Below are 13,286 nucleotides of genomic sequence, written 5' to 3'. Positions count from 1 at the left end.
CCCCAACACACACACCCAGGCTCCAGAACCCCAATCAATATATACATATACCCCAACATACCCTATGTCCCCCCAAACAGCTACAGCTTCTCGCAACCCCACACACACTCACACACCCCACCATACACACACACACACAAAATATAAAAGAGTGACACTTTATTTTTGAGTTATTATGCAATCCCTTCTATATACAGTACACAATTACAAATCATTACAAATATTTTTTGTAATAAAATTAAAATATAGTATAATAGGTGTTTGACTTCTAGTGTATGATTTGGTTTTCTTCTGGTTCTAAGGTGGCAACCCCCACTCTTAAAAGGAGTACTTGGGGGCAGGGGAAAGTAAGGGGAGGCACTTCCAGTGGCAAAAGTCAGGGATTGGGGGCGGGACTTCTCATCCCAATGTGGCAACAAGGGGACAGGGCAACTGTCAAGGGGTGTGGCTACCTATGTGGCCCCCGACAGCTCACCAAAACTTGTTAAGCGGCCCTCCACCCAAAATTGCCTGTCCCTGAAATAAGCAATGAATAATCATCAGAAACCTTGACAGTTAAGCTATACACTTATTGTCTTTTGTTCGTCACATCTTTTTACTATTAGGGACTAAACCCTTCTTGCAAACACTGAGCTTTATGCTTTGGAGAAGGGCTGTCCAACTCATGGTCCATGATGGGTTAATTTGTGGCCCCTGGGCTCCCTTACCCAGCCACCACTCCCCCTCATCAGTCCAGCTGGAGCATGAGCCAGGGTTTCTGGGCTCCTTATCCATCCTTTAGGATCCTCTTCCCATTCCCACCCCAGGGGCTAGCATGATGGAGTGCAAGTGGAGATGGAAGATCCTGTGGCCCACAGCACCTGTGCAGTACAGTGTGGTGCAGCACATGCTTATGTGTGCATGTGTATGCTCTCACAACCCACAGGATGCAGGGCTTCCATCGATGCACCCCCCAGTCCATTAGAAGTTGGATAGCCTTGATTTGGAGAATTCCCAGCATGATTTCTTATGTGTTCCTTAACAGAAACATACAACTTTCCCTCAGTATAAATATTCTTCCACACTGATACCTTTTTTGTTTTAAGATCCACCTTGGCATATATTTGTACATAAAACTTTAAATCTATATTGCATTATTGCATTTACTAAACACACGTACGTAGAAATGAGTAAGAGTAGCGAAGAAAGGAGATTCCAAAAATTATTTCCTGAGCTGTGGGAGACCTGATAATGCCAGCTTTCCCAACTAGTAGAAGACCATGACAATTAAGTTTACAATGACTAACTTCATTTCTGATATTGTTGCCAAGTGTTTCTCTTTGCTTTAAAAAAGACAAATAATAGAAGATGGAAGAAGACTTCATAAAAAACATGGAAGAGAACAAGTTTCACTTGCAGTGGTGGAACCTTATCATTGGATTTTTATATACCTGAGGATAAATTTGATATCAACAAATAATAAACATAATAGCTTATGTTTTACCGCTTGGTTATCATATAAGACCTTCATATTCACATTTTCTGCAGTGTTTTGTCATATTTTTGTGTGGTACTATTGTTTCCAGTGAAAGCCCATGTACCTAGGTGACATGCAATCTCAGATGTACAGCTTTTAGTCATGACATGAATCTGAAGGTTCAGTTAGTGGGGAGGAATTACTATAACCAAAGGATTTTGAAACTGAAAAGGTGAAAAGTTTCCTGAAAGTTGACATTAAAGCAGACAGTATGGAGATGTAACAGCTACGTCACTGTGATAAACTCATGCATTTTGCAAGTACTACTGTCATCAAGAAAAACCATGAGAATGAAGACTTGCTTGAAAGATTCATTGTTGTCTTTGATTTAACCTCAGTGCCACCACGTAAACAAAAATGCCTGCTGACTTTGGCAACCCCAATCAAACTATGGACCACAGAACAATACTCTGTCCTCTATATAAATTTGAAGATGACATTGCAGAGATACAGTCCCTTTCCTTAACAGCATTAGACTGGTTAACTAAAACAGATTTACAGTTGTTGTTCCAAGTCAGCCATATGAAAGAAGAATAAACATGCCACCCATCGACAGTGCACTTTTTTCTTCTTTAAGCCTGAGGTCCCTTGCAATAAAAGACAATCCAGAACCACTTAGAATATGTCTCATAAAGAACTTCTGGCAAGTCCCAGACACAAGTTAGATCACTTTTCTTAGGTTTGTTACTTTTCCTATGAACAAAATGCTTTTACTGAAGCATATTTATAGACTTATCTAACAACAGGAAAATTTACCATTGTAATTATAGTGCTATCATTATACAAATATAATGATGTAAGTACTGCTCTTAATTTTCCCCAAAGTAAGATGTACTTTCTCTCACTATCTCACCCTAGAGGCAGAAAAATGACAGAAATGGAAGGAAGGGAAACAAGACTGAGAAATTTGTGGTCTGACCCTCCCTTTACCACCACCTGTGGTGTCTGCCAAAGAGTCTGCTGGCTCTAGGATTGGTTGTCTTAGCCATCAACAGACTCATCTACAACACTTTACTTGACCTGTGGAGTGATCATCCTTGACCATGAGGGATTGGTGCCACCTCCGATTCCTCTTGGTATTAACACCCTTACTCTGAAATAAGAACATCCACATGTACAGCTACACTACTCTGATAGTACTTGTCCATTCCACATTCCAAGCACTCACACTTAGAAACTCTTTTATCTGACCAGTATCCATACAGAGCACATGTACTCTGTCTTTCCTCAAATGGTGCATCCTGCTCCTCAGTTCTGCTCAGCCATCTTAAGAGGGAGTTGCTGTCTGTTCCAAACTATGTTCTTGGCCAAACTTTTTTGCGTCCTTTTCTTTTTCTTTTCTTTTCTTTTTTGCTTTGTTTTGGTCTCTATTCTTTTCAATGAGACATGAGATTCCTTTATCTTTTCCTCCTTCTCCCTGCACCAAACGAGACTCCATTTTTCTAGTCACTTTTACTAGGCTCTTCTCTCATCACATGGTTTCAAAGTATGTTCATCTGCAGTAGGGATATGACCACCATAAACAGGCACAACAAGAACCTCTCAATCTCTCATCTTTGGAAAGCGAGTTACTCAAATTCTTTACTTTGCAGATCTAGAAGAACCGTTAAGTAAGTCTACAGAGTTGGTCTCAGGTAATATAGCTCACAGACTCAGTGAGTTTCAGACTTCCCAGTGACATGAGTTTCCTCTTGATAAGGCCAATCTTGTTGGTGGTACCAAAGAAATTTTCTTCCAGTGACTAGTCTCAGAGTTGGTACTTGGGGCTTTTGTCTCTTTCAGGGTTCTTGGAAGAGATACTCTTCTTTCTCTCATCATCTCTTTCTGGTTCTGAAGTTTTATGGCTATATATGAACACTGAAAAAGCTTGGAAGCATCCCAGCATTTGCCACGAATATCTGGATCTGGGGAATCTCTCCAATACAGAACCCTGGCTGCTCCATCAAGATATGGCATACCTCAGCTCCTGTCATGCCTCCTTGTCCACTGTTTAAGACATCCTCAAACACCCCCTCATTTTACCACACACACACAAAAATTGATTATACACCCCAAATTAGAGTCCCTATTCACCGGCACTGATTGTGGATCCATCATTTTGCTCTCTGTGTAATCCCACAGGGACATGGGATCTTTACTGGAAAGAAGCACTGTACCTCTGGGTTGCCATCTCACGCTTCCTGGTCTAATAACTGCAGGAATTCCTTTAGGTATGGCTCTTCTGCCCATGAGCCCTGGACTTTTAGAAGATCTGTCATTAGAATATCCAATTGCCCAGGACAACAGTCATCTGTCTCAGTATCAAATATCGTAATGCATCAGTCAGACACAGAAAACATTTGTATTCGATCAGTCAGTAGCACATCCCAATAGTATCTTCTGATTTTTGTCCACTACATTTTGAGTATCTGTCTCTCTGCTTGAATAAACTGATTACTTACTCAGCTTTTTTAAAAAAATGCAAAGGCAATTTAGACAGGCTTTGTAAGTGCTCATAGTTTCACCTCCAACCAGAGATATAAGAGATGTGAGAAGATACAGTTAACAATCTTGGAAGAGACCAGACAATATGACTATGTAAACAAATACCCTTGAGATTTCTGCCCGTTCCTGGAACTAAACTTTGGCACTATAAGTGTGGTAGGAAAGATGGCTTCAAGCCCTTTTTTAGTTCTTGGATCCCTGGAGTCACCTAGAATGAGTTTGCATCCAAAAATAACTTGGTGCAGACACAGGCCTGTTTTGATTCTGTTGGCTAAATGGCTTCCAACGGTTTACTCTAAAGTGGGGGAAAGAAATAAAAGGTATTACTGGAATAAGCAGGGGCAGGAATAGATTGCACAGAGCCAACTACAATTGCTTTATATCATCTTTGGAGTTTCCTATTATTTTGGAGTACTTGCTCTTCAGTGCTTTGAACACTAATTATATCAGATGGGAGTGTTCTGCTTTCTCTTATCTTATGTCTAACAAATCTCATATATGATTGCTGATGTAATTTTATGCACTGAACTGTCCTTATGTTGCTTTCTAATTGTTTCAAAATAGCTAAAATCCTCCACAGTAATCATTAAGTTATAACATTTCCTAAAAAAGGATCCTTTAAAAAAGTTACTGTATGCTACATGATCCAAAAGAACATTATTTTACTTATAAAGGTAATGTTCGCTTTTGAATAAATTAACCAAATTTAAACCCATTTTTTATCATATCCAGTGTAATGGAAAATTGCCTATTGGAATCCAAGAATTAATAGAAATTCCGTAATTACCGAAGAGATACTGGAATGGGCAATTTCAGTCTCTCTCTGCACTTTTCTCATCTCTTTTTGTATCATTCCAAGGTTAAAGGCTGTTAGAAGATATTTAAAAAAAAAGTGGCGCTTTATTTTAAACTTGGCGCCAAGCCTGGCCCATGCCCAAAAAAGGCAGTGTATTAGTTGGACCTGTATAGATTGGACACTTCAGTGGGGCTTTTTTGGTGCTTTTATCAAGTAGCTGATTGAATCAGCTTTAGCTAAAAGTGCCAAAAAGCCCTGCTGAAGCGCCTAGATCTATACAGATGCCATGGACCCTGGTCAAAGTAACACACTGTTTCTTTCAGTAAAGCATGTTTGGTCTTTTTTGTTTTGCTTTTTTAAACGTCTGCAAACAGCCAAAGAGACTATTTCTTGAAACCACTTAAAGGGATCCATTTTCAGAAAGTAATGATTTCACTCTTTAAAAGGTAAGTGTAGCAGGGCACTAAGATGTACCTGGTACTTAAAGCTGAAGAAGCCTGGCCAGGGAGCTGGACAGGCTAAGCAGAGCTCCCCAGCTGCAGGCTGCCAGGGTAACAGCCTAAGGAAGTAATCGGCTACACCTGCTGATGTCATCTGACCGGCAGGAGGGGGGGGTTCTGGGATATACAAGCCCAGGCTGTAGCTAGCAGAAGCATAGTCTCTCTCTGGCAACTTATGAGGAAGAAGCTCCTGCCTGCCGAAGCTCCTTGAGACCTGGTGCTGCCTGCCTAGCTCTCCCAGCACTGCCTGCTCTGCCATCTAGGTGCTACATGTCTACAGGGGGTCTTCCAGGTACCTAGACAGAGGCATGTTACTCTGAGTGGAAGTTTGTGCCTTTAAAGGGGCATAGCACTGTTGTTATTGTCAGCATTTAAGTTATAGCCTAAGGGCTTGCGTTTATGTTTAGGTTTACTGTGGAGGATCAGGATAAGGCTAAATGGGAGGTTTGGAGCCCCCATTAGTGCCTGGAGAGAGAGGGCATAATTTGGTATACCCCAGCATGCCAGGAGGGCACAGCTACAGCCCATAGCACCAAGAAGTGCAGGATCCAGGTCGGGGTAAGCCCATAGTGCCAGAGGGGTGCAGCCAGAGGGGCGCAGCATCCAGCATCTATACTGCCATAGGGGTGCAGCATGAGGGGCGCAGAACCAGGTGCGCGAGAGAGAGGCACAGAGTCAGGCATCCGAGAGAAAGGCACAGAAAGGCAGTCACTAGAGAACTCACTGCCTGCATGTTGCAGAGAGACAGGAGCCAGAGGGCTCAATGCCAGGAGTGAATAGAGTTGACAACAGTAGTAACACTTGCAGGGCATGGAACACGTGTAGGGAAGGTCAGAGTGTGTATACACCTCCTGGTACAGCTGGGCATGTGAAGGGCAGCCTCCCACCTAATGAACAACTTAATTTTTTACTAACAAGGCATAGCAGGAGAAATAGGAGTGTAGACAGCCCAAGACAGGGGGGTAGGCTGATGCAGAGGTTGGCCTCAGGTTGGCCTCCTGTCACAGTCAGGTATCTCAGATAGGCCTTAAGTTGGGCACAGTAGAACTGAGGAGCTTAACATGACTAAATACTTTTAAAAGCACTGGCCTATGTGCTTTTTTCAGCTTAATTTCAAATAGCTCATATGAAGAGTTTCTATCACTTTCATACAGAGTTTTGCATAATCTAATTATCTACTATTCACTAGCAAGATGTTTTTATTGCCCTTTAATTCAAAACTTTGAGCAAATACTGAAGAAAAGCAAGATATGAGTAGACAGCAAATCACATATAAATTTGCAGTTGATAGGACAGTAAAATGCCAGTGGAACTCTGAACTGTGCATTTACAGACATGGAGACACAAACCTCCAATTTTATTCCTTCTTCCTATAGGAAGGGTAGGAGGAAAAAAAAAAAAAAAGGGATTCTCATACATAGAAGTGGGACTGATGACTGTTGTTGGCAAAGGCAGCCCTTACCCACCTTGCTGCTGTAGTACTTGTGGAGACAGCTTCTAAAGCTGCTCTTTCTGGCTTGAGTGTAAAACCTCTACCTTGGGTCCAGTTGATGAGATGTCTTGCTCATTTTGAACAGTGGCTTAGTTCTGAAGACTGGAATCCCTACTGCCCTTTTTTGAACACACACACACAGACTTAGGATGGTGTAGTAGTGCAGTTGCACCCCCCCACCCTTGGATTCTTAGCCCACCCAAAGTTTAAAACCAACTGCCTGGCAGCATCAGCAACTTTTCTATTCAGGCAGTAGTGTGACTTATAGATTATAATGCCTCACTATAATCTACCTGATTCTGCCTGAACACTTCCGGTGTTAATAACCCTGTCTTCTTTTTCAGTGGTCTTCATGTTCCGCTAATCAAACTATCCTTTGACAATTCTACTGTCTGTTAGCTTCTCCTGGTATCGTAGCTCTTATTTGATAGCACTGCAGACTGTTTTTAACCTTACCTAAAAATGTTAACTCAGGTGTAGAAGTATCATTTAGTGAAAAACTGGATGCACTGCCAAGTAGGGATGCAAATATCGCTTAAAATATCTGTTGAACCTCCTCTAATTATATCAGTTAAACAGTTACTGATAGCACATGCCTAGTCTAGTGACCTCCGGCAGGAATGGCCCAGGCCTCCTATGTCTTCACCACACACGGTGCTGTGTGGGCCCGGGCCCCCTAGTGGCTTGGCGCCACCTGCTGGTGGGGAACTGTAGGTGGGGCCAAGCCACTAGGGGCACTACCCAGCTATGGAACTGCAGCTTCCCCTTGCCCCCATGGACCTCTCCTGTACTCAGATCCCACTGCCATAGAGAAAGGGAGGGAGACCACCCAGAGCAGTCATAGTTTCATAGTTTCTAGGGTTGGAAGGGACCTGAGTAGATCATCTAGTCTGACCCCCTGACATGGCAGGAAAGATTACTGGGGTCAAACTGGCCCCCCCTCCCACCATAGCAGTGAGACTCCCAGCCCTGCAGTGGGTCTGTCTGCTCTCCCTGCAGCAGCAGGGCAACAGGCTCCCTGCACCTCCCACTGCTTGTGCTGTTGTGGCCTCAACATGAAAGGCTCTTCTGTGTTGCCAGGCCAGACCCTCCCCAGCTTGCCCCAGAGGAAGGGGGGTCCAGTCCCAGTGGGGTGGCCTCTGCCAGGCGTGCTGTGTCCTTCCCCCTCCCACCTGTGGCACTGGGGCTGCACAGGGCCTGGGACAGCTCTAAGGCAGAGCTGAGCATGCAGCTGGCTCAGCCAGAGGAAGAGGCACCATGGCAGCTGGAGCAGGAGGCACCAGGACTGAGGGGTTGCTGCTGGCCCCTTGCACAGCAAGTCTGCCTTCAGGGTGTTCCTGAGGGACAAAGGCACAGCAAGAATCCCAGTGTTAGGGCTACAGCAGCAGCCTTTCAGGCTGGAGCTGCGGTGCTGCTGTCCCTCAAGAATGCCCTAGGGCCAGGCTCACCATATAAGGGGCCAGCAGTGACCCCTCAGACCCAGCACCACCTGCTTCAGCTACTGCAACAACTCCTCTGCCCGAGCTAGCCACGTGCTCAGCCCTGCCTCAGGCAGCCCCATCCAGTGCCATAGGTGGGAGGGGGAAGGATGCATTGCACCCAGTAGAGCCCACCCTGCTTGGACTGGACTCCCCTTTCCCCAGGGCAAGCTGGGAAGGCCTGGCCCAGCAGTGCGGGGCAGCCTTTCAGGTCTGGGCCACAGTGGAACAAGCTCGGCAGCAGGTGCAGGGAGTCCACTGCCCTGCCTGGGCCCTACCAGACCCACTGTGGGGCCAGAAGTCTTGCTGCTGCAATGGGAAGTTCCTGCCTGATCCTTATGGGAGGGGGTGGTCCAGCACCTCCCTCCCTCTCTCCCCATGGCAGCAGGATACGGGCACAGGAGAGGCCCACAGACCCAGCTCTGTCTGCAGCCCCAGTTCCAGATCCTGCCCACAACAGCAAGAGGAAGCCATAGCTCCGCTGCTGGGCAGAGGCCCTTAGTGGCTCAGCTGTGCCCACTGCCCCTGCCTGCAGCTCTCTGCTGGCAGCCTGAGGCCTGTGCAGTGCCAGGTGCAGGGGGAAAACATAAGGGGCAAGGGCCATGGCCGGGGTACTTCCTGCTGAATGCTACTAAACAAAAACAATAAGCTGTAAATGGTATCAATATAATTGACATTTAACCATTTAATCATTTACATCCCTACTGTCAAGATGTTCAGGGTGACCAGATTTTGTTTTATGAATCTGAAAAAGAGATGTAAATTTAACTCTAATGACTGCAGGACTAATGAAACAGCATTTTAATTTTTTTTGTCTAGTTTGTTAAGTTTTTATACATAATAGCAAATTAATGCACATTGCAATAAAGTTACATTTGGTTTTGCTTCAATTTTAAATGGACTAATATAGCTCTAAGCCCTTAGCGTATTAGTAAAGCATCTAAGTTCTTTTTAACTGGAGAAAAATGTGTGTTATGTATATGGGAGGACATTTCTCATCATTTGCACCCCTTTGTGACCTCTTTTCAAAATCCTATATCCACCCATACACACGCTCAGTTCACAAAGGCTAGAGTTAAATTTAGTTTATATTTTTAAATGTGTCAGTCACAGTGAAATTAAATGAATGAGGACATAAAACCTGTATAAATCATTTTATCAGTTTTGTTTTGCTTTTCTTCCTACCAGGATGTATGACTTTTTTTTGTTCAAATTTAAGCCTGATTTTTAGCTTTGAAAATGGAGCAAAACAACAATACTAACATGTGAAAAGATGGTAATCGATATCAAAGATTTAGTTTAATTTCAAGATTTTTTCACAATGGAAGTGAAAAATACCATAACTTCTTTCATTAACTTCTCAAGCTGTGTACAGTTACAGTAGAGGTTTTTTTGTTTGTTTGTTTTTTCAGAGAAATGTACTGACTGTAGAAAATGCTCCGAACTGTTTAAAATATCTTTTAAAAAACCATAATGTATATAGTTCTATAGATTTTTCAAGAAGGGTGTAATTTTTTGTGTCGCATCTTAATGCTGACTTCCTGAAGAAGCTTTGACTACAATAGGCATGAATATGTTTTCAAAGAATGATGGATAAATTGCCAGGTGGTAATATCATATATCTTAGGCAGCTGATGGGGGCTTTTTATCCTCTACTTGTCTTTAGTTATACATAATTTTAAGATAATTATGGTCTATAAGATTGTCTTTTACCCTCTCTACTACCAGCAATATTTATCTTGGTTATAGGTTCAAGAAACTTCCAACTATACAATAAAATTAAAGCAAAGGGAACTATAGCATTTCCACAATGCACTGTGTGTCTAAGAATTCTCAATGTCCTTGCTATGGTCACTAAGTTGCCTAATGACAGGTTTTTAAGATACAGAAATAGTGAACTGAACTATTAGTCATAGTTTAGTATACCAAACCCACTGCCTGAATTTTGTTCAATAGAAAATGGGTTGATTTATAACTCATGGTTGCTGGTAAAAATCAGTACATCTTTCCACTGTAAAGATGCACAATCTACATGGTCATCCCCCGCCCCATTTAACCAAAATCCTCAGTTACTTTAAGGTCAGGTGCAATTTTAGAGTCAGACTTCAGAGACTGCAGAACAGGGAAGATTTGAATGGGGCAGCTGAACAGGTGCTCCAGACTCTCTTTCCCAGTCAATGACTGGATTACAGTACCATACCAAGACTAACCCCATTAAGATCAATACTAGTATTTTAAAGTCACACATGCTGGCCTTCATTAGGGGTTCAACATGCAAAATGGCAAGCAACCGAGGCTTCAGTCACAAGTATAAGCTCCCAGGATGTTTGAAGATCAGTGTCTACAAAGTAGTCACTCAAGCTGCTCAAGGAAGGTAACTAGAGTAAACAAAGTGGGTTTGTGCCCTTATTGTGCTTTGTCCTTTCAACAAGGGAGTGAACCAGTATACACAACTTCATGTCAAATACCCAAAATGGACTGAAACAAACTGCATTTTGCCAACCTTTCTTAGTTGTAATCCCAGGTATTCTCTCTTAAAGAAGTAACACCATTTTAGAAAAATGTTTCAAGTTGACAGAAACCTTTTGCCATGTTTTATCATTACCTACAGTAAGCAAACACTTCCGGAAATTAAAATATCCAGAGTATAAACATCTGTAGTTTTTCATTGGGAAGAGGAAGGATTTTTCCCCCCCAAAACACTTCTATAATTAACAAAAGATAAAAGAATACTAAAAGCCAAAACTGGCATATTCTGTGACTGACTTAAAAAAAAAATGCAGTAAAATGGGCACAACAAACATAATAGAAAAAATAAGTGTAATGAATATTTACAGTAGTTACTCCATTGTAAGATGCAATGCAACGAGTAATTACTGGACAATTTAACCTTAGTGAAAGAATTAACCACAAAGTCCACATAATGTACTGTTCTGAACAGCCTGCATGAAATACACTTTAAAATTATAGACTTTGTTATATAAATTAATCTTCAAAATTAGACAAAAATATCATTGTTTTATAAACACAAAAGCAAATAAAAAATTCATCCACAAATGAATACCTCTTTCTTGGGTTACAAACCAAGACCACTGGATTTTCATAACAGCAGTTATATCATGTCACTGAGAATCCATTTTTTCCTAAGTGCTCAAGATAATACTTAATGGACTTAATGACACTAGAATTTATGCTTGAGTAAAGAAAAAAGAAAAGTAGTAGTTTAGTCCAGAGAAGTAGAATCCCTCAAGATTTTAAGTGGCCAGACCTCCACATGACTTCTAGGCATCTAAGTCAGTAAATCAGAAAATACTCTGAATGTTAGAATACACAGTCCTTAAAGGCTGTAAAGAAATATGGAAATGTATTTATTTATCCATTCATTTTAGTATTTTTTGCAGCTCAACATTTTTGATTAATAGATATTTTCCATTAAAATGTGCAAGTTATAACTATCTAATTGAAAATAAATATATTGAAACATACCCCAATAAATGGAGGAAAGGCCTTATCTGTAAATAATTCAGCATCAGTAACTTTATGTATGAGAACAGTCTGACTGAGTTTGATGAGATTAGCTGCATGCATGAATGTTTCCCAGATCACAGTCCAAAAGCCCAATTCGAAGCCCACTGAAGTACACAGCAATCTTTTCCCTGATGACAGTGCACTTTGGACCAGATCTTGAGATCACCACTCATGCAAAACAGAAATATTCGTTTATGTATATTTTCATGTTTAAAATGTTTAATTTAATTCTTTTTTCTACAGATGAATACAGGAAACTGCTGAAGTAATTTTGAGAGAAACTGTTGAACTATTTTACCACATATTTTTCAAACAGAAAAAACTGTAAGCAATGTATTTTCTTGATTTTACTTATTGATTTGTTATTGCAGTATAAATATTTAGTGCCTTATTCAATTCACTGAGGTAAAAAAATCTTGTCAGAATAGACATTTTGGATAAACTTTAATCTTATTTATCACCTTTTTTTTTTTACCTTCAAGATATCAGCAGGATCCTCTTTAGCAGAAGCAACAAACAAATGATGTCCAGATACAATTCCCTCTGCGAGAAAATACTTGAATAACAAGTTGGAGTAAATACCATATTTATCTTCCTCTGTGGAAATAAAGGAATTTTGGTTAGAAATAAAATATAAGTGTGTTTGCTTGTGCTAAGCACTCTCCTTCACCCATATTTTCTTAAACATTTACAGAAGTCTTTTGGATTTCTCTTTTGGTCTGCCACTCTGATCTGGTGGTGAGCGTTGCAGTAGGAGCCAAACTACTTGGAACCAAAGTTTTAAATGTATGGTTCCATAACACACTGATTTCTCAAGCTGGAAAAGATAAAGAGCCCTGGCATCCATGAGCACCCTGACACAGTTTAGGGACAATATCCTAGCAGCTTCCTCCGTCAGCTGGGAGGAATCATGCCCTCTTCACGTACAACTTCCCACTAATCCTCCAAATATCAACCAACTTTTGTTGCCATAGTAGCAGCTCATAGAATTTCTTTACTGTTCCCTCACCTGACGGTTCAACCTTTGGGTCAATGGGAAAAAGATGACTAATATATGAATCTCTCATGCTTGAGCACAAGCTGCCTCTGCTGTCTAAAGTGTTATCAGATCTTAAAAGCATACGTTCTTTCTTAATTACATGTAACAGCTAATCTCTATTTAATGTTTATAAATAGACAATATTGATGCATGTATAAGTAGAGATAAATGTATATACATTTGTAAATGTATAAATAGAAATTATCTTTTTTTATACACTTGCAAATCTCTATTTCTATTACCGCATTCACTCAAATCTCAGATGACCTTGAATTTAATATGACCCCCCAATAATTAGATTCTATACATGAAACATGTAAAAAATTGTTCTAATTTTCATGTATAGAACCTAATTACTGGGGAGCTGTCTTTAATTCAGCCCTCCCACCATTGCAGGGGGGCTGGCAGCGGGGAGACAGGTGGTGTGAGAAGCTCATGCAGCTTACCCCCTGT

General features: G+C 41.4%; 1 protein-coding gene across 1 annotated transcript in view; it reads right to left on the bottom strand.

Moving 5' to 3' along the window:
- The window catches only part of ELP4 (elongator acetyltransferase complex subunit 4), a gene marked incomplete at its 5' end in the record, with an annotated part of 291,599 nt that overhangs the window by 230,922 nt on the left and 47,391 nt on the right, over positions 1-13,286 (bottom strand). The window contains one exon of the mRNA XM_019519960.1: positions 12,270-12,391. Coding sequence (XP_019375505.1) covers positions 12,270-12,391 — 122 coding nt within the window. The remainder of the gene's footprint in view (positions 1-12,269; positions 12,392-13,286) is intronic.

The sequence above is a fragment of the Gavialis gangeticus genome, unplaced genomic scaffold (assembly GCF_001723915.1).
Source record: "Gavialis gangeticus isolate Ggan-Ray unplaced genomic scaffold, GavGan_comp1, whole genome shotgun sequence".
In the NCBI taxonomy this organism is placed as follows: domain Eukaryota; kingdom Metazoa; phylum Chordata; order Crocodylia; family Gavialidae; genus Gavialis; species Gavialis gangeticus.
Note: the sequence above shows the minus strand (reverse complement) of the source record. Positions and strands in the feature narration are given on the sequence as shown.